This window comes from Cavia porcellus, unplaced genomic scaffold, assembly GCF_034190915.1.
Source record: "Cavia porcellus strain 051 isolate PalLab524CR breed Dunkin Hartley unplaced genomic scaffold, mCavPor4.1 scaffold_1, whole genome shotgun sequence".
NCBI lineage: Eukaryota > Metazoa > Chordata > Mammalia > Rodentia > Caviidae > Cavia > Cavia porcellus.
Window position 1 is genome coordinate 110803469 of NW_026947484.1, and position 23561 is coordinate 110827029.

General features: G+C 44.3%; 2 protein-coding genes across 3 annotated transcripts; one reads left to right on the forward strand and one right to left on the reverse strand.

Moving 5' to 3' along the window:
* Positions 1-1121: 1121 nt before the first annotated feature.
* Pglyrp4 (peptidoglycan recognition protein 4) lies at positions 1122-11932 on the reverse strand. 2 transcript variants are annotated; one of them, XM_013143122.3, is made up of 8 exons: positions 11659-11932; positions 10860-10973; positions 8985-9186; positions 7578-7693; positions 6165-6317; positions 4816-5014; positions 2940-3058; positions 1122-1915 (listed from the first exon to the last, which is right to left on the reverse strand). In XM_013143122.3, exons 2-8 carry the CDS (start codon positions 10912-10914, stop codon positions 1737-1739), a joined length of 1023 nt encoding a protein of 340 aa, XP_012998576.1. In that variant the 5' UTR covers positions 10915-10973; positions 11659-11932; the 3' UTR covers positions 1122-1736. The 2 variants fall into 2 exon arrangements, with proteins under 2 accessions (XP_012998576.1, XP_023417096.1); XM_023561328.2 differs by having other exon boundaries at positions 10860-10984.
* A 7956-nt stretch (positions 11933-19888) lies between these two features.
* Positions 19889-22426, forward strand: S100a9 (S100 calcium binding protein A9). Its single transcript, XM_003478917.5, has 3 exons — positions 19889-20040; positions 20410-20570; positions 22101-22426. The coding sequence occupies exons 2-3, from the start codon at positions 20421-20423 to the stop codon at positions 22311-22313; spliced, it is 363 nt and encodes a 120-aa protein (XP_003478965.1). The 5' UTR covers positions 19889-20040; positions 20410-20420; the 3' UTR covers positions 22314-22426.
* Positions 22427-23561: the final 1135 nt, after the last annotated feature.

Genomic DNA, 23561 nt, shown 5'->3' on the forward strand with positions numbered 1-23561 from the left:
ACACATGAATCCTGGAGGACACACTGAAACCAAAGCAAGGCTCAGGAGCAGTAATACGTATCTAGTATCTGTGCCTTAAAACTGTTTTTTTGTGCCTTTTATTCTTTGAAGGATAGGCTGGCTGTATATAAAAACCCTTTCTCATGTTTATTTTTTCTGTAATGAGTGTCATACAGATATTCTTCCAATGTAAGTATTGCTATAACTATTGTTCTTGATAAGTATCATGCTGACCTGATTTTTCTGTTATAAATGGGCCTCTTTTTATGGAAGAAAAAAAACCTGGAGAGTCCTTGCCACGACCTTGAAATCTGGACAGTTTCTGATTCATGTATCCAGTTAAAGGAAACTCAGTTTCTCTTTCCTATTCTTGCTTACATCCTTCAGCAGAGGGGAGGGCGGGGTAGGAATGTCTGTAGAACAAAAAGATGGAGGTAGACAGACAGCTCATTGATGACATAAAAAGAGACATTTCCTCTGTCGCTGTTCCTATTAGGAAAGAGGGAAAATCCAAACTACACAGCAGCCTAAGGGAAAATGACCGATAGGGAAGAGAAACTGATATATTGTACTTTGAAAAGCACAAATATATTTTATTTGAAATTATGAGAACTCTTACATTTACTTCTGATGCTATAAGACTACAGAAACACGTTCAAGACAAAATCTAAAGAAATAAAAATATTTTCAACATGACAACCTCTTACCTTCTTTCCTGATCTCCTTTTATTCCCCTTTCTTTTTTGTAGACCAAGAGCCAGAGGTGGAGGGGGACTCTGGCTTCCAGCAAGTAGGAATAAGAGGGCTGCAGACCATCAGGACCCTGAGACCTCACTCTGTCCAGGTTCCACCACAGCCTGGCCATGTACATGTAGGCAGCAGGCCCTGAGCTTCCTGTGAGGACACAGACCTGGCCCTGCAGAAGTGTGTGGTACCTGCCCTCAGGCTATTCCAGACCAACAGGGACACAGGATACTGGAGACCCAGAACCCATTACAGACAATACCAAGAATTCTCTGCCTCGGATTGTGAAGAAACATGAGAAAATGCAAGTGGAGGAAACTGTTTCCAGAGGAGTTCCCAAAGAGGACAGGGCAAAACAAACTGCCCAGACAAACAGAGACTGGGCCCACTCATTTATTTATTCTTCCATTTCTTCATCAGACATCTAAAGAATCTAGTAAATTTCAAATACTCCTCAGGAACTGAGGACATAGTAATAAATAAAACTTGGCTGTTTCCTGGAGAAACTTAAAATTCAGGAATGATAACAGACATATGTATAAAAACTTATACCTTTTAAATAAGGAAAACATACAAAGCTGTACAAGACAATAATGTGTGAGCAGAGATGAGAGGTGGGTATCATGGCGTGGGTGATGAGTGAAGGCTGAGGCTGCTGGACAGACTGCAAGAGGAGGGAACTTAGGCACAGAGACAGGTACAAATCAAAGGAGAAGTATGACAGCGTCCACGCTGGGTCTCATCCTGCTGAGCAGATGCATGGTCAGGGGACAGGAAGGTAAAGAGAGGTTGTGGACCAAAGGAGGCTATAAATGCCCAACTATGGGGATCTGGTGGTGGTGGAGGATGCTAGCAGGAAAGGACATAATCATCACAACCTGGAACAAAGTAGGGCTGGCAAAGGAGGCAGAGACAAGTGTTGAAGCAAAATGGGAGGTGAGAACAGAGACCCAATGAAAGGAAAGAAGCCTCCAAAGGAGCTTGAGCCATTTTCAGTGTTTGAAGTGAGGCCATGTCTTGATGATGTTGTACAAAGCCTGTCCAGGGGACAGCGTGTTGGCCACGTCTCTATGGCCCAGCAGTAGGTAGTTGGGGGTCAGATACCCTTTGATCACAGCACACTGGATCAGGTCCTGGGCTGCCTCTAGTGCAGTAGCATTGGGTAGGTTGCCTGCAAAACACAACCGCCCATTGATCATAGGGCCTCAGCATGCTCAGTCGGACAGGATACACTACTAAACCCTATCCCACCCAGAACCACCACCACGCTATCCCACTGTTGGCAGTTGCACTACAGAAGACAGAAAACCAGTCAAGATTTTAGATGTGTCAGTTCCAAAAATTTTCTGAAGTCCAAAGAATTCAGCCTGAGAAAATAAACACAATTCTTTTGAATATATACAAAGCCATTTGCCATAGCAAATGTTTAATCTTCTAGCTCTCTTGGGGGGAGTTTAGTACACAAGAGGACATTATGCAATGTTTGGAGGTATCTGTGGTTGTCAAAAGTGGGAGATGTGAAGATCCTGTCATTATCTCATTGATGAAAGCTAGGGGTAATACTAAGCATCCTACAAAACACTGGACACCCAACAACAAAGATTTTTATCTGATCTGAAATGTCAATAGCACTGAGGTTAGAAAACCTTATTTTAGTGACAGGTATGCTTCCTGCATTTTACCATAACCAGTTCCAATGTCAGTTGGTCACAGTGCTGAATCACCCCTATATGTGTTCTATACCCATTCCAATATTGGTCTGAACCAACCCCAGTGACAGAGTTTCTCTTTCCATAGATTCAACTAAAAGCTCCTAAGTATAAATAACTTCTTAGCAAGAGCCTTGAGCCTTGACAATCCACAATGTGTACTCTCAATGCACAATCAGGATTCTCTGTACTTTGACATGTAAGGCATAATAGCCCTAACATTGTTCTATGATAACCAAAGAAGGATGCACCTGTTAAGATAATCTAAAAATACTCACAGAGTGTTCCCTGATTTCATATAGTCTTATGTTTCTTAGATATTGGAAAAGAAAGAGACTTACACACTTAATTACATGTCAAATTAGACGTCTCAATATGTGTAGGCATTTAAATGATGGTTTATTTCAATATCTCTACTGTTCACATCAGACACCCCTCCTTCCAAACACCACAAAAAACCACTTCTACCCAATTCATTCAACTCACCTGAGAAGGTGCCCATGAAGACAATGCCCAAGGCAATATCACTGTAGCCAGGGGTGGAGCAGCCTTGAACATTCCAGCCAACCCCTTCATAAACACCACCATCCTGGCCCACAAGGAAACTAGAAAGCACAAGGGGAGATGGAGACTAGCATGAAAGAGGCACTTTGAGTTGCTTTTTTGTCTGTATTCATTAATTCATTCATGCCTTTATCTTTTAGCTATAATCTATTAAAGTATAAATTAATATATTATGTTACCTATAACAGTCTAAATTACAGAGACAAATAAAAAGTCTTTAACACTGATGTGCTAGTAAACCAGTGGGGGAAATGGGGAAGCAAGATGGTAAATGGAAGCCCAACATATAGCACTTGTAGGTTTCTGTGGAAGAAAACTCCCACCATGGCTGACTTTATCTTACCAAGGATTTAACAACTGGATTGCAAAATTCCTGAATCTTTAATAACCAGTGCTCATGATCTAACACATGTCCATCTTTCTCCTAGACATCACTTGCATCCTGCAAGAAGCTCATCACGAGTGAAGAAAGAAGAAAGCTTTCAGTGCCTGCTTTCTCTACCTCACCAATAAAACTATTACTCTCTGAGATGAACTAGAACACCATATTGACACTACTATCTGGCACTGCCTACCAAAGCATTTAATGGCTCCTGGTAGGTGATACATGTTAAAGAGAAACATTCTCTTATTTGAAAAGGTTTATTACTAATATGTCAGAGAGAAAAGATGCAGTCAGCTCAAAAAAAGATAATCAATCAATAGAAAATCTCCACTGCTCACAGCTCTGCAGAAAGATACTTGGTTGGGAGACAATAGGGACTAAAACCCAGCTCCACTGGCTAAATCAGGAGCGGGGCCTCCTTTATTAACATGTAGAAATATACCACATTGGCTAGTGGAGGCCAGTCTTTAGATTTAACATTTAGTTTGATTGTGTCTGATCGGACTGGAGATGGAGTTGAACCCCAGATGTACTTGAAACCTCTGAAAGCATCTGCAATAAATTTGTATTTGTTTTGCGTACCATTTGTTTTTCTATGTGTGTTAGGAAGACACACATAGAAATGGGTGACACACATCCATTAGTTTAGATAGGATGACAAATATCCTTTAGTTTATTGTTGTAGTATTGGGGATCAAATCTAGGGCCTTTACACTGTTTAAAAAAAAACTCCCTTCTTAATTTTTTATTTTGCAACAGGGTCTCACTAGGTCACCATGTTGCCCAAACTGGCTTTGAACTTATAACACTCCTGCCTCAGCCTTCCAGAGTGTTGGGATCACAGCCAGGCCCAGCTAAAATTACTAGTTTCTTAAATTCTTTGATGGAAATATCTTGACCAAAATTCTGTCACAGAAATTTGAAACCCATTTGGATTCCATTTAATGAGGAAAAAAGAAAGAAAACTGTTCCTTTTCCATTAGATCAGTGTGTTATTACAGAATTACAGGCCTTTCTACTACAGAAATCAAAGGATATCATCCTGTCCCTCTCCTTGCTTTCAAACGAGAAATATTCTCCCAAGGAGATTTCCAGTCTGTAGACCCAGAGGCTTGGCACTATAACACAACAAGAAACAAGCTTCTAGGTGTGGCTGCTTTCTCTAATGTCTTTTCAACAGGCTTGGCATCCTTCATGTGAATGTATCTTTAAAGAGGCACAGGTTCTGAGATAGCCCCTTAGCTGCCTCCAACCTGATGCCCAGAGTTAGGTAGAAAATCAACGAGACGGTACCTAGAGGACCTGTCAGATGGTGAGTATTTGATATATGTTAGTTTTCTTTCTCACTGTTTCAGAGGTTCAATTTTTATTCCCACCAAGGGAAAAGAAGACCCTGGCCTTGTGTATACTTACTTGTATCCAATATCACACTTTTTGTGTTTGTCCATGAAGAGGGATTGGAGATCTTGGACCAGGAGACGGCACTCATTAGCTGAACTACAGGTTCTCCCACCCGTGTGGAGGATGATAACATACTTAGCGGGGAGGATCATCTTGCGACAGTGGGTCACCCTGGCCCCCCAAGCTGACCGTGGAACAATGCTGGGGCAAGCTTTGGGAGAAAAGAAACAAGATGTAGAGAATTTGATTTGCTCACCCATGTCAGCCATCTACATGGTTCCTAGGTGATTGAGACATCCCAACCCTATGCCTGCCCTCCGCCTCCAGCCCTGACACTGACTGTGGGTCTTAGGATCAGGATACATCCCGGCAGCAGGATCCAGATTCTTTATTCTAAAAGACTGTCTTTAAGAGTCACTTGGAATCCATAGAACTCTGTCAGTGTAAGGCAATACACGGCATCAGTCCAAAGACAGAATTCAAATTGATTCAGTGCTTTAGGATGATAGAAACAATTGCTTCCAAATTTCATTAAGCCCAAGAAAAGACTTAAAAGTGCCCTTCTCCTCCTCCCTCTCCTTCTTTTTCTTCTTTCTCATACACCACCACCACTACTACAGCTATTACTACTACTGCTAGTGGTACTGGAGATTGAATTCAAGACCTTGCACATGCTAGACAAGCACTTGACCACTGAGCTATATCCCTAGCCCACTTTACTATTTCTGATGTTTTTCCTTATGAACAAATAGTGTTTACCCAGTTATCTAAACTCTGTTAAACTCTTCCTATAAATTCATTATAAGTGGTAACTTAAGTTTTCCTGAGTACTTAAGTCTGTTAGTGCTGTTCTAATTTTTATCCAAAAATATGTGTTAGTGTATAAGCATTTATAAATATGCACGCAAATGTACTGTGGCCCTTTGTAAGTCATTTTTTTTTTGTTCCTAGTACTTTTCACTTGGGCTCACCAAGTATTTTACTTGTTCATGTTGCTGTTGCCTTTCTCTGCTCTCTATAATGAAATGCCACAAGACCAAAGATTTCTTGTGTTTGCTTCCTTTGTATATCTTCAAGGTCTAGCAGGTGCTCAGTAACTTCTTGTGGAATAATGGAATAAACAGAGGCATATATATACCCGGGCACAATGCCAAGGTTCCATCATTCTGAGGTCTGAATGGTAGAAAGGTGGCCTGGAGCATCTCTGTCAAAATTTTTCAGCCTCAAAGTTTCAGAAAGTTAAATGACTGGTAGCCTTCCGGGAAGAATCTAATGAGAATCTGGGGAAGAGGTCACTCTTGGTATTGTCTGAAGGTCAGTGGGTGAGTCTGGAAAGAGCCCGGTGTGGTTGGAGGTCTCACCTTTCTTTAGGATTGTCTTCTGAGGAGGGACCAGGCAGTTTTCACCTTCTACAAAAAGTGGCTGGGTGTACCTGGGTGATAGATGGCCCTTTAGGACAGCATAGGAGATTAGGCCTTTCATGGCTGACAGGGCTGCAGGGCTGGGACTATGGCCTGAAAGACAGTAATTTATGGAAAGTATCAACCTGACCTGGGTTTCCGGGGAGCTGAATGAAGAAAACAAGATGCCCTGTCAGACCCTGCTTAGCTGTTGGAAGAAAAGAAAGGGACGGAACTCATCTCTTAGGTCAGAGACATGAAAGTCAAGGACCACCTAGATGGAGTTCTCGGTGGTTCAGAATGAAGCCTTTTCTTAATAGCTTGCCAAGACCTCATTCAGAGATGGCACTGTGCTGGGCAGCACCCACCTTCTCAGGACAGTGGCTCCTGCCACACATCCCTGCCAGGCACGTACCAGGCTCTTTACTTGCCTTAACTCGTTTAATCCTCACTACAAATCTCTGATGTTGATGCTACTATTAATTCCATTAAGGCCATCTTGAAGCTCTAAAAAGTGACATGCTCAAAATTGCAAGCCATGGCATTATTTATATGTACATTTAACTTAAGTAGAATTTAAAAGAAATCTCTGTTGTGAAAAGTACACCAATTTCCACTGACCCTAAAATCAAAATAAAATCTTGCTCTGCAAAAAAAAAAATTGCAAGTCTATAAATAAAAAGAAATAAATAAGTAAATAAAGAGGTCCAGCACAAAGAGTCTTCTTGCATAGAACATGTTTTAGTTACTTTTCTCACGGCTATGCCACTCTGGGCTACCTACTGCTCAGAGACTCAGGCTGTACACTATAGTAACAGAAATCATGAAACTTGCCTGAACTATCTCAAAAGATATTGGTGAAGAAATCATAAACTAGATTATGATTTTTGGAGAAAGCACATTTAAGATGCAGGTGATGGCGGCTTAGAGCAATAGACTAGAAGAAAGTGGGAGGAAGCCAGAGACTAAAAGTCTCAAAGTGTTTTTTTAAAGGCTTGTAGGAAATCTGGGAGTGAGAGATGGAGAGAGGAGGTTCCTGGCAGGAAATTGGAAGCACAGTCTCTAGCCATAGAAATGTCAGTGCTAGAGAGGAAGTGTGATGGTTACTGATGTAGAGGGCAGAGTTCCACAGTCAAGAATGGGAAGAAGAGACTGGGGAGCAAATCCATGTGTGAGCTGACTAGAGGAAAGGGGCTGCTGCATAGATGGATATGGAAGTCAGAATAATTGGAGGGAGGACCATGATAACTTCATGGAAGCCAAGGGAGAAGAGCATGCCCAGTCAGTAATCTTCAGAGATATATGAAAGGGTAGCAGAGTGTGAAAATGAAACAAAAGAATCTTGGAAGAAGGGTTATCAGGGGTGATTATTACCTTCCTTGGTTCCAAAGAAGGCAGTGCTCAGGGAGATGTTGTATCCCTGCATGTGCAGGCCTTGGATATTCCAGCCGACACCTTCATACACTCTGCCATCATCCCCGACCAGGAAGCTGTACACAGTAAGCAAAGGTAGATTTGGTGGCTGACATGATAGCACACTCCTGAGAGAGAAAATTTCTTACCAAGGCTCATAAAAGAGGTTTCTAGTCATGTAAAAGGAATCTCCATGGATTCTTCGCACACAACAGAAAGACAAAGTCACTTAACATTCAGAAAGACCTATTCCCATATTGTGTATCTTTCTTCCCTGTGCAGACACAAGAGTTGTACATGAATCGTCCTATATGCTCAGAAGAGGAGAGGTGCTGAAACCTGCACAGTAACTAATAAGGACCCAACCACACAATGCTGACTCCACACATCCTGAAATATGGTCCTCCTCCCTTCTCCAAAGTGCATGCTGCCATGAGATCCCCATAGGATTTGAATCTTCTTGTAGGGTAACTGACTCACAGAGATCTTGGACCTACCACAAGGATGTAGATGTAAGTAATGCATCTGGGAAGTAATTCCAGAAGCCAGAATTGAGGGAGCAAGAACAATGAGAGAGGCTAGAGAAACTTGATAAAGTGTGACCACCTGTGATGTTTTTCACATCAGGGTCAGCATTCATACCCTCCATGTCCTTCTAAGGAACTGTGTACAGGAACTATGCACTTTAAAGATGTTCTTTAGAAGGGACTGAGGAGGCTCCCATAAACCCCTAAAACCCAGGTGCTCATTAACTCCTCTTTCCCATCAACCACTCAAGGGAAGGCCTGAAGCAGGAGATCATGGATGGTGTGGCACTTGAAGAAGGAAGCCATTGTCATTTCAGAACTGTCCGCAGATACCCTAAGTCAGATGTAGGTTTCCTGGATGGGTCATTATGGGAACAGGTGGGAGGTTCGCTCCACGAAGAATGAGTCTATACTTGTTGTAAGGTGGAGCACACTGAGTACAGAGATTAGGTTTCATGAGCCCACAGCTATGTAACTTGAGAAAACCAAACAACTTTCTCTACTTTGGGGAAGTGGAAATACTTTTCTATCAAACTGAGGGCTGCTGGGAAGCAAATGTATACAACTACAAGTAAGTCATCTACAACCTGTGATATGCTGGGAAAATCAAGTATTGATGAGAAAAAAGTACAATTACTACTTGACCTTCTTTCTTCCTTTGGGAGACTGCAGTGGCAAGAACTTCCCGAAAATTTCAAACAATTTAGGATTTCATGAGAGTCTTAAATATTTTATTCATTATAGAACCTACATAACCACAATCTAGAAGGTGAAAGCAGATGAGAAGGGACAGGAGGGCAGCTTTGGTCACATGCCTGGAGGCCCAGGCCCAGCTTCTTACTTGTAGGCCACATCACACCTGCTGTTGTTATGGACATGGTAGGACTGCAGTTCCCGAAGCCTCCGACTGCAGGTAGTCTGGTCTTGGCATTCCAGTCCAGGGATGTGGTGTGTGACAAGTACATCCACTGATGTAGTCATCTGAGACCTGCAGGCAGGAGCTGCTGCTTCCCACTCCTTGTGAGAGACTATTGTAAAGACACCTGTGGGAAGGGGCATGGATGTCACTTGGTGCATTCTGTCCCTGGAGTCCACATTAGCTTCCTGGGTTGCACTTGCTGGTTGGGACCACATCAGCCCCACAGTGGTAAAAAAGCCCTAGAAAGAGGCCCTCAGGAGGTAGGTACTCTCTCCTGTTCACCGCCATACTGTTATCTCACTGAGTCTGCACCCACCAAAGAACCAATATGGTCCCCATTCCAACATGTCCCTCAAAACAGACAGAGCCCATCTCCCAGCTTCTTTCCTGGGCTACCCTGAGCCCCTGCTTCAAGGAACATCTCCATATTATCCCCTGGAGAAAGTTCTCAGTGGCCTCACACTGTCACCTCAGCAGTTATGGACCCTCAGTATTCCCTTGAGTGTGGGGCTGCATCTTTTGTTACCCCAGGGCTCCCTCCAGATGCTGATTTTGTCTCCCTCTGTCTCTGCACTCCCTGAGGACAGGGTTTGTGGCTCCATCTACTGCAGAGGCTATTTCTTCCCTTTCTGGATTTCATTCCTTCCTGGTTCTGTACCTATATCCCAAGGACCTAAGATAATCTGCACAAGTAGATGGCCAGAGCTCCCCTCTACAACTCACATCTGTTCACCCATTCCAGTCACATGTATCTGTATAGATCTGGGAAACCTTTCTGGCCACATGAGAAACCTCAAGCGGCCTCACCATCAAGACCCAGTTTATCTTTTTCAGTGAGCTGGGAGATGTTTCCAAACAGGTACTGCAGCCCCTCTGACACTAGTTTCACTTGTGTTTTGTTTCATGAGAAAACACCTGCAAAATAATATTCCATTTTGCATCAGTCTTCAGAAACTTCCAGTACCAAGTATGTCAGTGGCATGGGCTCTAGCCCTGAAACAGCTGACCCTTCCGCCTTCTCCATGGCCCCAACCCCTCTCTATGAAACTAGAGTCCACAGCAGTTGGCATGACTTTCTAGAGCACCAGCCTTTGGCAGGGCCCCCTCCGCACCAGGTGCTGGTAATGCCTCAGGATGAGAGTTAATAGTTAAGCACAAGAAGTGAGTATATTAACCTAGTCTCCTGAGAGATATCTATACACACAATTAACAAAAAATCCCAACCTGGTATTGTAGTCAGGAACCTCAAAACCACAAAATGCTTCTTGGTGTGAATTTTACACAATGACAGCAAAGAGGATGAGTAAGTGGAAAAGCAGGAAGGATTATTTGCATAAATCAGGCCTGTTCCCAGTTATTTGGGAGCATCTGCTAAAACCATGTTCCCATACAAAGGACTATGGGTGTGGGCACAGGCATCAGTCAACATCCCCAGCCCCAGCAAATGACACTCTTAACCACAGAAAATTTTCTTTTACTGACAAGCATATGTCTGTGTTTGGTTAGACTCTAAAGGACACACCAAAAATAATTGTTGCCAAGCACTAAGTCCTCTTTGTACATTATGTTATTTAAACCTTATAATAAGATTAGGAGACCTGTTACCATAACCTTAATTTGCAGGTAGGAAGTCTAAGATTTAAACAGTTGCATAACTTATTAAAAATCATTACTAGATCTAGAGACTCCAGAATCTATGCTCTAAATATAAAGTAAAAGGGAAACAATTAAACAGTTGCTATTATGAGACTTTAGGATGACTCTTCTTAGTCTTTAGTCCAGAGAAAGAAAACTCACCAAGGACTTGGACACTCAGAGCAGGGAAGACAAGACACCAGAGTAGCATCCTCATGCGGTTCTGGGACGGCAAACCAGGGTAGTGTGGTCAGCAATCCTGGGAGGACAGTGTCCCTGGAGAGACACTGACAGGTAACATGACCGTGTTCACTCTGCCACCAGAGCACCGCCCAGACTACATGGTTCTGCAGTTTTCCTCCTGTGCCACACTGTAGGCCTCCTGAGAACCAGTGCCCTACTCAGATTTCTCAGAGCACTCTGCATATCACAGATGAAAAACATCCTGTCCTAGTACTCTGCCAGTTCAATTTCATTGAGTGTTTACTGTGTGCACTGGAGCACGCAACTCAATTTAATAACTCCTATCTCTATAAGACACAAGAAATTCAAACTCTCTGGGAGGAGTCTACAACAGAGAATTCCCTCGCAGTGGGAGATGGAACCAGATTGTGAGGTAGACAGGACTGAGAGGGCTCTGAAGAAGAAACACTCAGGTTCACACTCAGAAATATCTGTGGACCTTGTTCTGTCCCCGCCCAGGATCCTCAAGACAAATGTCTGTCCTAAACAAGGGCCTCAGGAGGGAGGGTGAGTGGTTTGGTTGGTCCCTTTCGGGAGGTTGAGGTTCCACTACAGCCCAACTTTTTCTGAGATACCTCTGTGACTAGAAGGGATGGGATAATTGAGGGGAAAGTAGATCTCAGTTCTAGTACAGAGAAAATCTGATTTTAACATTCATCTCGTAGAGTCCATCCTCTTCTAGAAGAGGGTTTCAAAGAATAAACACACTCAGAAATACCTGTGGACCCTGTGCTGTTCCAGCCCAGTAGGTCAGGATGCAGTCCACCTGCCTGTCGTTGAGTGCAGCTTTTCTCTTCAGACTTGGCTTTCAGGTTCTGCCCGTCCTCCAGCTGGTTTCTCCTCCTTTCTTCCTCCTCCTCCTCTTTCTCCTCCTCCTTTGTCTTCCTTTTCTAACCCTTACTGTCCCTCACACTAAGGGGGAACTCTCTTCTTGGGAAGAGAGCATTTGAGCTCTGGCTTCTCAGAGAAAGAAAGAAAGCCCTGTGTACCTTACAGAAGATAGAGGGCAGCCATCTAGGGCTGAGAGCTGACTATGTCCATAGCATTAAGTGGAGCTCAGGTGAGACCAGACTTGAGCTGAGAGCACCTGGGAACCTGCCTTGTGAATAAAGCCCAGGTGCCTCCTCCCTGAGAAAGGGCCTGATTACCCAACTCTCCAGGGGTGACTTCCTTATTTCTAGCCATCAATAAGCCCCCACAGGCATCTCTGTGGGGCTAGGAAACTGTGTCCCTGTCATCTGAGAACTTTCTGCACATCCAAGCAGATCTGCTCCAGGTATCTAAAGGTTGTAGATTTATCTTATTCACTAGTTACCCTCCAATGCCCCGTCATACACACACACAGGAGTCCACAGGGGTCTAGGGCAAGTGGAAGAGATATGTTCCCTGGAGGCACTCCCATTTGTGACCCTGTAGGCTACTCATCCATCATCCCACCCCCTGCCATAACCCAACTTTGTCATTAAAGGTCTCTTACTGAAGAAATCTCCACAAAATGAGTACCTCCAGCCTCTCTCCCACTCTAGGTTTGATAGTATTGTGAGGTAGACAGGACTGAGAGGGCTCTGAAGAAGAAACACTCATGTTCACACTTTGAAATACCTGTGGACCTTGTTCTGTCCTGGCCAGGATCCTCTGGCAAGCCCTGGCCAGATTTTATGGTCTTTCTTTCTTTCTTTCTTTCTTTCTTTCTTTTTTTTTTTTTTTTTTTTTTTTTTTTGAGCCAAAGTCTCACTCTGCAGTTCAGGCTGCTCTTGAGCTCACTTTGTACCCCAGACTAGTCTGAAACTGGGACAATCCTGCTGTCTCAGCCTTTTGAGTGCTGGGATTAGAGGCATGTCCCACCATACCCAACATTTTTTGCCTCCTAGGGTAGCAAGAATAAGACCCACATGACACTTTCTAAGAATGCACATCTCCCAAGTAACTTTCAGACCTGTCATCTTTAGAGGGCAAGGCAGCCTTGGATACCCTGAAAATGTCCCATACCCAGAAACGCTACCCTTCCTAAGTCACAGTCTCACCCTCAGGCCAGAGATTCCCAGAAGAGCGCCCTTAAAGGTACCCTTAAGTGAGCACAGGGCTCATCCACTATTTCTCTAGTCCTAAGCCCAGGCCCAGGCTAGAGCCCTATGCGATAGCAGGGACTGCTGACCTCTGCCCAGTCCAGAATGGAGATTGAGCAGAGCTGGCAACAGAGATGAAGGAGCCCAGGACTAGTACTGAAAGAGTCTGAAGGCTTCTGACCCTCAGGAACACATTGTTTCTCCATGCCTCGCTGTCTGTACTTCCCAACCTGCAGGAAGCCCTTAAGTAAGTCCTGTGAGACATCCAGAGAATTGCAGACATTCAGTTTCCTTCCACAAGAGGGAGTTGAAGACTGAAGGCCAAAAGAGAGACAGGGAGTGGCTGCTACTAGGTCCAGCAAATGCTGTCCTTTCTAGACATCAACAAATTTCTGGGGACTTACAGACCCCATGAGACAAACGTTGATCCTACAAAAAGGCATCAGAGAGAGACACAGAGTGGTTTTGTTTGTTCCTCTCTAGTTCTGTGATCTTAGAACTAAAGTCCTAAGAGGCTCTCCTAAGTTCTGAACAACCTGATTCATGTCACCTACCTCTTTCCCTGGCCCCATCTCAGTCTTGCCTCTCTACCAGAGTGGGTTCCCATGGCTGTCTGTCCTCTGCTGCCTCAGTGAACCCTTCCTATCTGCTCCCACTCCTTCCTCACCTGGGAGCTGAGAGAGGGGACTCTGTTTTACCCTGATTTTTTCCAAGAAGCTTCTGTGATGAGTAGGGACTGCTGGGCATCATAGTCACTATTTCACAGTAGCCATTTTAAATTGTAAATCTCAAGCCTGGTTCTCTCAAAGAAAAGCACTTATATGATTGATTTGTTAGCTGAACCAACCATTATTTCCACAGAAGGCCACCTTTACTTGAAAGAACAGGAAATGGTCAAACTATGAATACTCATACTTATGTATATACCAGGAATTCTTTTTAAAAATTAACAAAGTAAGCTTTGGTTTCAAGGAAAATAACTAATGGAATTATAAGCTTAATAAAATTAGAGCTTTGAAGCAAAAATTAGAATTCAGAAATTTATATCTGCTACCATCATTTTACAGCTTACTTAAAGGCTTTACTGATAAGATCAACAGTGATATTAACAAAGTGACGTAGGCATATATACACACATGTAAGTACATATATGTAAACTTATATACATATGAACATATACATACATTGGATAATAAAGCTGGTCAGCATTTAGAAGGTGTTCATCAGTCAGTGAGCCAGTATTTTCAAAATGACTAATGCATTAAATCACAAAATCATACTTAGATAAAAGATCAGTTAAAATTTCAAGATAGCCCAGTTGATTTCTAACGAAGCAAAAAATTTATCTATGTTGTCTAAGATTCTATATTACAAAAATTATTCAGGACAGTTGTTGAGTTTTGCTGCAAGATCAAAGAAGGATATCTCCAATTATTTGTAAAAGCTGGTCATGTATTTCTGCCCATTGCAATTACTTATCTAGGAAAAGCTGTGTTCACTCACAACAACATGTAGCAACAAACTGAATGCAGAAATAAATGTGGAAATACAGCTATGTTCTTCTATGAAAACAGGTGCAAAAAAATTTTTTAAATGACAATTCTTTTTTTTTTTTTTTGCCTTTTTATCAGTACCAGGGATCGAACTCACGACTGCTTGCTTGCAAGGCAGGCGCTTATGTGCTGAGCTAAATCCCCAGCCCTAAATGACAATTCTTGGGAGACTGAAACAGAAGAGTTGTGTGTTTAAGCCTAGTCTGGACAATATCAAAATAAAAATTTAAAAATGACTAAGGTTAGTTAAGGATAAAGGCTTTGGGTTTGATCTTCAGTACCACCCCCTCCAAAAGACATTATTCTCACTAACTATATATATATATATATATATATATATATATATGTGTGTGTGTGTGTGTGTGTGTGTGTGTGTGTTTGCACGCGCATGTGTATAGTAATTAATAAACGTGGTTGATATGTTTTGGGTTCATCAATGCTACTTTAAATGAGTTCGTAAATATTTAAATTATTTAAAACTCCAATATGGTAAGTATTGAGAGATATAACCCCAAGAAGGTTTCGGTTATACTCGGTAATTTTTTGAAGTACAAAGGGTCTGGGGCCAAGGGAAAGCCACAGGCTGTCCTGACGCAGGTAGGTCACCAGGGGGCAGCATGCGCTCTTTGATGACTTTGGAGCCGCTTCCATATCTGCATTTTCTCTTTGCATCACTTTTCTCCATTTCCTTTCTGACTCTGTGTTCTTCTACGCTGCACAGCTTCTAAATTACAGGAAATAATCTTTGGAGAATAAACTCTACCCAACCAAAGCTGGCATTCATCTTATCCTACGGAAGCTTATCAGATGACCCACAGGCAGTTTATCATCCAGGGATGGCAAAGCAGCGTAGGAAGCCGCTCTCCAGGAGTCCTGATCTAAGGAGGCAGCCAGTGATTGTGGGTCTAGTATGCGATGTTTGTGAAACCCTTTATTTTCTGCAAAGGAGAGTAGACTTCAAGGGGATTACTGAGAGGCAGAGGAAGCCAAGGAGCAATGCTGATAACCTTCGGGACTTGTGGAGGAATCTAGAACTTCAGTGTATATGGGGAGGGACACCGAAGAGAAGGGAGGACTGAAGAGAAAAGTATTCAGAGGACACATGAGGAAACACCAGTTTTTCTTTTTGGAATTTCCCAGAAATTCGGAAGATTTCTGAGTGAGGGTAGCTGTGTTAGAGTTAGGGCTGGTATTCACACCTGGGAAAGTTTCAAGGTAGGGTCCATGAAGCTCTGTTACTGTGAGCCTCAATGTAGGTGCTGGAGCTGCCCAAGATGTAGGGACAGGGGAGGGACTGTCCCATCAGAGACCTAGGACGGTCAGGCAGTGGAAGCTTGGTGTGGACAGAACCCAAGATGGTGAGACAATAGTCTGAAGATGATCCCACTGAGCTATCCTTGAAAACCTGCAGGAGTCAAGGAGGGGGTGGAAATGGATCACAAAATTCACATCCATAGAGCTCTTAGCAAGAGGAGGGGAGGAAGTGGAGCATGAAGCAAGTTGTGTGTGACCTGGGAGCTGCTAAACCCCAGATAACAGCCGTAAGGAGTAGAATCTGACTTCCACTGCTGGGGAAACAGGAGGGAAACCAGGAGTCACACAAGGCCTACAAAGATGCCATCCAAGTCTGGAGTCAATGATGAGAATGACTCAAAGTCCACCTAGCCCAACTTTCTCAACTAACAGATGAGAAAATTGAGGCCCTAACATGAAAGAGACAACCAGTGGTCTCCAGGAAGCCTGGCAATCTAGCTCTAAGTCAGTCCCTTTTTTAAACAAACTCCCATAGCTCCAAGGATGTAGAGCTAGGGAAAGTCCCCACTGTGTGGTATCCAATACAATGGAGAAGGGCCTAGTACACTGGAAGGCCACAGCAGCAGGGCAACAAGAAAGGAAAGGCACAGACCACTCCTGTAGCTAGGCCTGGGGAAGTAGCCAATGATTTGGTGGGAGTTTCAGGATCCTCTGCTCACCTTATTTATTTGCACACTTTGAACTCAGCTCCCTATTCTCCCAGTGACCACAACCAGAGTCACTGTCTAGAGCCAGGAAAACGTGGTTCGCTTTGTATCTCAGCAGGAGGCTCTGGGTATATCTGATAAGTCAGCATCCTGAGAAGACCCACGCCCCACCACTCTGCAGTCCTACCTGTGACAGTGAGGAAGTTAGTGGGATTTGGAGCACCTACTGATCAAGCCAAAGATAGACTGCTCAATCTGGGAGGCTCAGCCCCGGCCTCACTTGGGCCTGCGCTAGCCTAGGATCAAGGCCCTCCACAGCTTTCTGAGAGAAAGCCCACTGTCAACATGGGATCTCCCATGTGAAAAGACTTACCTGCTTCGAACCCCGTTTTAGAATCATTTGTCTTCCTTATCCCACTATTTTACTTTCATCTTGAACCAACACTATATGAGCCCAGTTGCAGAGTGTTGCAAAACAAAAGGCAACAGATCAGTGTTTATTTCTCACTCACTGCCAGCACTTCCTCATTCAGAAACTTTAATCTGACGTCCACTGATTCAGGCCTTTGTTCAATCCCAGGACCCAAGGGCTGAGTGGTCAGTGATCCTGCCTGGAGGAAACAGAGTCACATAGCACAGCAGAAGTCACCCACCATCTCCTGCAATTTTACTTTGCCATACACTTAACTTGATTGTTAACACCTTTGCTTTTCTTTAAAATTTATTTGGAGCACCATATAAAAATCCAGTTCCCCAGACCTTTAGGAGACCCCACAACATGTGATTCACATGGCAGCTCTCACCCAAGGCAGAATGCTGCTGGCTTTTGAGTTCAGATGGTCCAATTTGCTACAGGCTCCACCTCTCCCTAGTATCACCAACCCAGAGAACCAGTGTCAGCTGTCAGGGTAGTTCTTTTGTTAGACAGGGTCCAAAGAGATCCATCAAACAGGAAATGGAGACTTCAACTCACCCTACTCACAGGGTACTTTGAAGGTTCACTGATGTGTAAAGAACAAGTTGGAGATTAATGAGAGGCATAAATCTGTTAGATAGAAAGAAGTATATACTCAGTAGGGAGCATGAATATTTTTAGTGCAAGGCCTATTTTGGCCTGGGACTGGGAGAATTGTGTGTTTTGGGAATGTCCTCAAATAAGTGATCTCGGATGTATTTTCCTGGTATCTCTCGGGTTACTCATTAGTGGGCTAGGTTAAGATGCAAACTGTATGTTTGAATTTCCGTGATGTGGAACCCACTAAACAAGGCTCTGGCCTTATTTAGGTGTATGGGAGGAAAAGCTTAGGCTTAATTTATAAGTACAAGGCATGGCCCCCATTTATAAGCTGGGTGTATTTTTAACACCTGGAAGGACTTTTTAGAGTGAAGCTCCTGGTAGAGAAAAGGGCCTTGCAACCTTGGCTAATTTTGATTCTGCACTGAAGCTCCAGTTTTATTAAAAGTAAAATTTTAAAATTATGGTTTTCCTTGTCCTCTTTCTAACTTTCTTTCTTCTATCTTAGTCCTATCGGTACTTTTGATGTTCTGAGGTCCAGGTCATCTTCAGGTACCTGGGGGAGATCCTCCGTACAGATGGAAGTTTTTCAACCTTGCCAGCAGAGAGCGCTATGGGCGCGTACAGGAAACATCTTTGGCACAACTTGTAAAGGCCTAACACTGCAGGTTTCTCACTGGCATGAGGAAGCACGCAGCTTCTGTGCTGGCTGTCGTCTGTGCTTCCTCCTCTGCTAAAACAGTTCGGGGGCAGCCTCTATTAAGGAATGAACCTGAAGTTTCCCTTCACATATTCCTTGACTGTGTCTGTAACGTTCATCCATTCATCCTAGTGTGCACTTTGCAAGTATTTGTTAAATACTTGCCATGTGCTTTGCACTGTACCAGACCCTGTCTGTGGCTACCAAGAGTTTAAAAATGTATTTATCAAGACAGGCTATATAAGATTATGTGTCCCCTGTATGTTGTGACGCATTCACCAAATTCCCCCAGTAGCTAGCATTATTATCTGGTGCACAGAAGTACCAATACTCTTTGCACAAATGAATGAAAAGATAGCTAATAATAATGCTTCTTCTTCTTATTTTTTTATACTGGGGATCAAACTCATGACCTTTCACTTGCCAGGCAGGTGCTTACACCACTGAGCTAAATCTCAGCCCAATAATGCTTCTTATCCCCTGAAATTTTCCTAACTTTCCAAGTATTTTTACAGTTCTCCAGGTCAGTCCTATCTATTTACTGGTAAAGAAATCAAGAAAAAGTTAAGTCAACTGGCTAAGGTCAGTCTAAACTCATAACCTCTCTTGTGTGTAGCATCTGAGCAGGGCAAGGCAGTGGCCAGGGACAAGGATTAGCATCCATAGGGCTTACGTAGGGTAGGGTGGGAACTGGCCAGTGAGAAAAGGCCACATGAAGATTAGACAAAAGAGCTTGCTGAGGTAAAACAGGAAAAATGTCTTGCCTGGTATAAGAGAGGAGCTGGAATGACCAGAAAACAGGGAAATGCCCTAAGTAGACCCTTCATACATACTTCCTGCATCAAGGCAAGGATACCCGTAAGGAAACACGATGATTCAACATATGCAATGGTGCCCAGCCCTCGATATGTGCATAGGTGGAGATGAACATTAAGAAAAACCTGTCTCCAGGGATCTACAACCAGTTATTAGTCAGAAGAAAAATAATGAAACCACTTTATTCCAGGAAATCAGATGTTATGAGCTAAAAGTGGGGTGCAGGAAATTGTCATGGAAAAAAAGATTGTCTCCCCCCAAAAAACCAGAGCAGCTTTCTGGATGAGGCAGCATTTGAACTATACTATGAGGGATGGGTAGGACTTTACCCTGTAAAATTGTCAACCGGGAACCAGGAGATCTGAGTCCCATTCCTGCTATGTCACCAGCCCGCTCTATAATCTTGCTCATGTTCTTCTCTAGGCATCAGAGTCTTCTTCTACAATGCAAAAATGTGGGTCACCTGAGAGTCTTTCTAATCCTGACTCCCACCCCTGCAATCTAGTAACCCATGTACCCGCTGGCCCTCCTGAAAGCACTATCACAGAATCAGACACACCCAGGGGCAGGCGCAGCCCATCTGTAGACTGCAGAGTACAGATTGCACTCAAAGGGAAAGAAGAACGGGTCCTCAGCCAGTTTCTGGCCCTCACAGGTATATGAGAGGGGATATGTGAGGGGAGCAGAGGAGCTGCAGGCCTGTCTACTTGCTCAGGACAAGCAGGGGTGTGTTGGAGGGCAAGTGAATTAACCAACCAGCTTCCTCTCAAACCAGTTCAGGCCCAGGCCTGAGAGTTTCACAAAACAAGGAAAAGAGCTATGTTATGTGAACATTTCCTGCCCTGCTTTACCCGCCTCCCTGGCAAGGTTGCCACATGGCTCTCCTGTGAGGCAATCTTCCCCCGAGAAGGCCATATGTTCCTGCCAAAGGCTGCCTATAAATGCTGGGGCAGCCCAGGTGTGTCAGGTGCAGTGTCTCCTTCGCTCTGGTGAGTGAGCTTCCCACTTTCCCAGGCAGGAACCTGCTGCCAGGTCTTTCTTTTCTGCTCCAAACTTTCTTCCAAATCCTCCTACTAGAATACCCCTTTGGCTGATCCTGTTCATGTCATAGCTTCCTTCACACATTCTTAGAGCTTTTCCTGCCCTCAACTGCTTTGATTTTTTTTTAACATTCTCTGTCAAAATTCATTTCTCACATGTGCATGAGAAACTGTTTCCCTGAGTAAGAGGCATCCTATGCTTCTTGTTTAATTTTATATCTCCTCTTCTTCCTGCCTGTGGCTGGAGGACCTTTCAAGGAAGCATGGTGGCCTTTTCTTCTAAGCACCCATACCTTTGTTTCTTTCTTATTTATACAGAGTGCAAGAAGATGGCAGCCAATAAGTCGCAGCTGGAACGCAGCTTAGAAACCATTATCAACACTTTTCACAAGTACTCTAGGCTGTCCGGACACCCAGACACCTTAAACAAGAACGAATTCAAAAAACTCACGGAAACGGAGCTGGCAAACTTCCTCAAGGTAGGGCTTGACTAAGGTGAGATGAAACATGGGGCAGTCTACAGCAGACAAGAGAATTCTAGTTCCTTCCATCCAGAGGCATCTGGGGTATGTGTCAGGCCCTGTTTGGCATACAGGAGGGGAGTGAACAGGGAACCTGATATCCTGAATTAGGCAAGATAAAATACAGTTAATCCAACGTCAGTAAGTGCCCTAGGGGAAAAAGAAGATTCCTGGGCCAGGTGGGGCAGAGATGACTCTGGATAGTGGAAAGGCCTCCTGGAGAGTGGACATTTGAGTTCAGCCCTGTGGAGGACATTGGCAGGAGGTTGAAGGATTCTAAGCCTTAGTAGGGAACATGTGGTAGGGCTTTTCTCATCCTTAGGGTCTCCAGAGGAAAACAGAGAAATGAAGAAGAAGTAGAAAGCACCCAGCACAGCCTGGAATGTACAAAGGATGTAGCAAAACATTAGTGTTGTCCTCCAATCTGAAAATGACTAGGCAGTTCTAGGGCAGTGGGAGATCCCTCCCAAGTCTTTTCAGGTTCGAGGAAGCAGAGGTCTAGACTAAGAAGGAAGGGACACATGGGTGTCAATTCCATTCCTGGGTCCAGCTGACCTGGGACAAGTCCCTAGCCCTTTCTTCCCTTTCCTTGGTAAGATGGAGAACTGTCCTATGGGAGGTGTTAGGGAGATTAACAGCTTCCCACAAGTGGTGGTCTCAGGCATGAAGCCTTCAGGGTCAGGATAGAGAAGGTGCAGCTAGAAGACCATGTGGGAAAGGTTTCACTCTGTGAAGTCCCCATGTGCTCAAATTTCCCCTCCCTGACATCCCTGCCACATTTGGACGGGCCACTTAGGCTCTGGAACTGGGCATAGCTGAGGTGACACAGCCAGTAGGCAGCAGAGCTGTGGCCACCTGGTGCTCTCTTTGCCCCATCTAAATCCTCCCCACCTGACATCTTCCTTCAAATACTTTGGGGGCAGCAAGCATTTATTTTGCTCTCTCCCCTCACTCAAGATATTGCATTGTCTGGTTCTCCTAGGTCCTTCTCTACTATATAGGTAAGAATGAACTTTACCAATCCTCCAATGGAGAGGAGCAGGGAGTAACTGAGAAGAGAGGAGGGAATGGGGCAGGACTGCACTCTAAGTCAGATCTGCTTCCTAGCCTCCTCAGCTTGCAAAAACCACCAATCCTAAAATGTGGTTTCCTCAAAGAAGATACCACTTCTGCTTGTTAAGTTATTATGAGGACTAGATATGAGGACATTTCAGACTTACTAATTGTAGGACCTTCTCCATAAAATGAAGAGGCTCACCCTACCTGAGTTGTAGGAGTGTCTGGGGAATAAGCTGGCACATGATTAGCATGGATTTTGGCTCCATCCTGGGTACTCAGGTCACTTTTAAATTTTAAATTTTGAATTTTTAAATGGATCTACAGGGCCCAGGCTTCCCTGTGCATTTGCCATCCGGACATAGATTGTGCTCCCTAATCTCTATCCCTGGCCACATCCAAGCCTAATCGCTGTATTTTCTCCACCCACAGTGTGAGAATAGAAAAGAAGATGAAATAAATGACATCATGCAGGACCTGGACACAAACCAGGACCAGCAGTTGAGCTTTGAGGAGGTCATCATGCTGTTTGCCAGGCTGATCAATGCCTCCCATGAGAAGATGCATGAGGAGGGACACCACCGTGCTCCGGACCACAGCCATGGGCCAGGCCTTGGAGAGGGTGTGAAAGGCCATTGCCATTAATTAGGAGGCCAGGCCACTCTGCACCTGCCCAACCATGTTCATAGAAAATATGTGCTATATCATCTTGAATGTGGGGCTGGGCGTGGGGGAAATAAAGTCTTTCTGTATGCCAATGTTCTGTATGTTTTGTCTGTCTTCTTGCCAGTCAGGATTCCAGCCCTACACAGTCCTACCCTTGTCTGTAGCTCAACCCCTGAACTTGATCATAACAAAATGAGAGCCAACAACATGTGGGTCTGTTCTGAGCCCCTTGGGCCCACCTCCATGGCCATATATTTTCTGACATCAGATCCCACTGTTTAGATGCCAGTCATGCTGCATAGCATTTCAACATGGCCTTTGACACTGAAGAAAACAAAGTGGGTTGTCTGTGCCCCTCAGTATGCTGACTGGCCACCTCCCCACTCAAACCCAGTCATCACTGATTGTGTCTCTCCTAATAGAACCCTATTCCTGTGGAGGTCTTCCAGCAATGGACCCAAGCAGTGCCATGTCTGAGGAGGAAAAGTGGAGTGAGGCAGTAGAAAAAAGGATGAATTGGGTGTAACTGCCTACAAACTCATTTCTGGACTCAAGAGAGCAGTTTGGTTTCTTAAAAAGCCTAGCATTTTAAAAATACAAACTGGTGGCATATAGGAGTTTCCTCACTGGTAAAAGTGGGAGTTACCCAGGAGTTACCTCATTCCCAACTCAGGAGGAGGACAGAGAGTCCAACAGAACTGAGCTCCAACCCAGCTTCTGCAGATAGAAAACTCTGTGAAGAGTGTGAGGAGCTTGGATGTTGGGTCAGAGATCCCCTTGGCCACTTAAGATTCAGATTGGGGCCAGCTGATCTCTGGGCTGGTGGAGATCCTTCCAGTCCCTGATCAGTAGCTAAGGACTCAGCCTTTGGGGGGCATTTCCTCCTCTCTGCAAAACCTGTAGCCAGATGGACCTGGCTCTAGCTCCTTTAGGCCTGCTGTCACATCACATGGCTTCCTGATCCACGTGCTTACCTCAGATACTGCCAAGTGACTCCTTGTTTATCCACCTTCCCTCATCCACAAAGCCCCTCAGATGACAATGGTTTCACAACACACATATCTCATCCTTTTGTTACAGGCAGCTGAGCTAGTTAGAAATATTATAGGCAGTCAGACAGGGCTAGGCCCTCAAGGGAGCTGGTATAGAGGACCAGATGTCTGATGACCTTGGAGGAGACACACATCTGTTGCTGTAGGTCATATCTCGGGACAGAAGGCAAAACAA

Coding starts and splice junctions, on each gene's coding strand:
- Pglyrp4 (XM_013143122.3), bottom strand. CDS start 10,914: ATGAGGATGCTACTCTGGTGTCTTGTCTTCCCTGCTCTGAGTGTCCAA. Junction 7,694..8,984: donor AGGTGTGATGTGGCCTACAA/GTAAGAAGCTGG, acceptor TACTGTGTACAG/CTTCCTGGTCGGGGATGATG. Junction 5,015..6,164: donor GAAGACAATCCTAAAGAAAG/GTGAGACCTCCA, acceptor TTTCTCCCAAAG/CTTGCCCCAGCATTGTTCCA.
- S100a9 (XM_003478917.5), top strand. CDS start 20,421: ATGGCAGCCAATAAGTCGCAGCTGGAACGCAGCTTAGAAACCATTATC. Junction 20,571..22,100: donor AGCTGGCAAACTTCCTCAAG/GTAGGGCTTGAC, acceptor CTCCACCCACAG/TGTGAGAATAGAAAAGAAGA.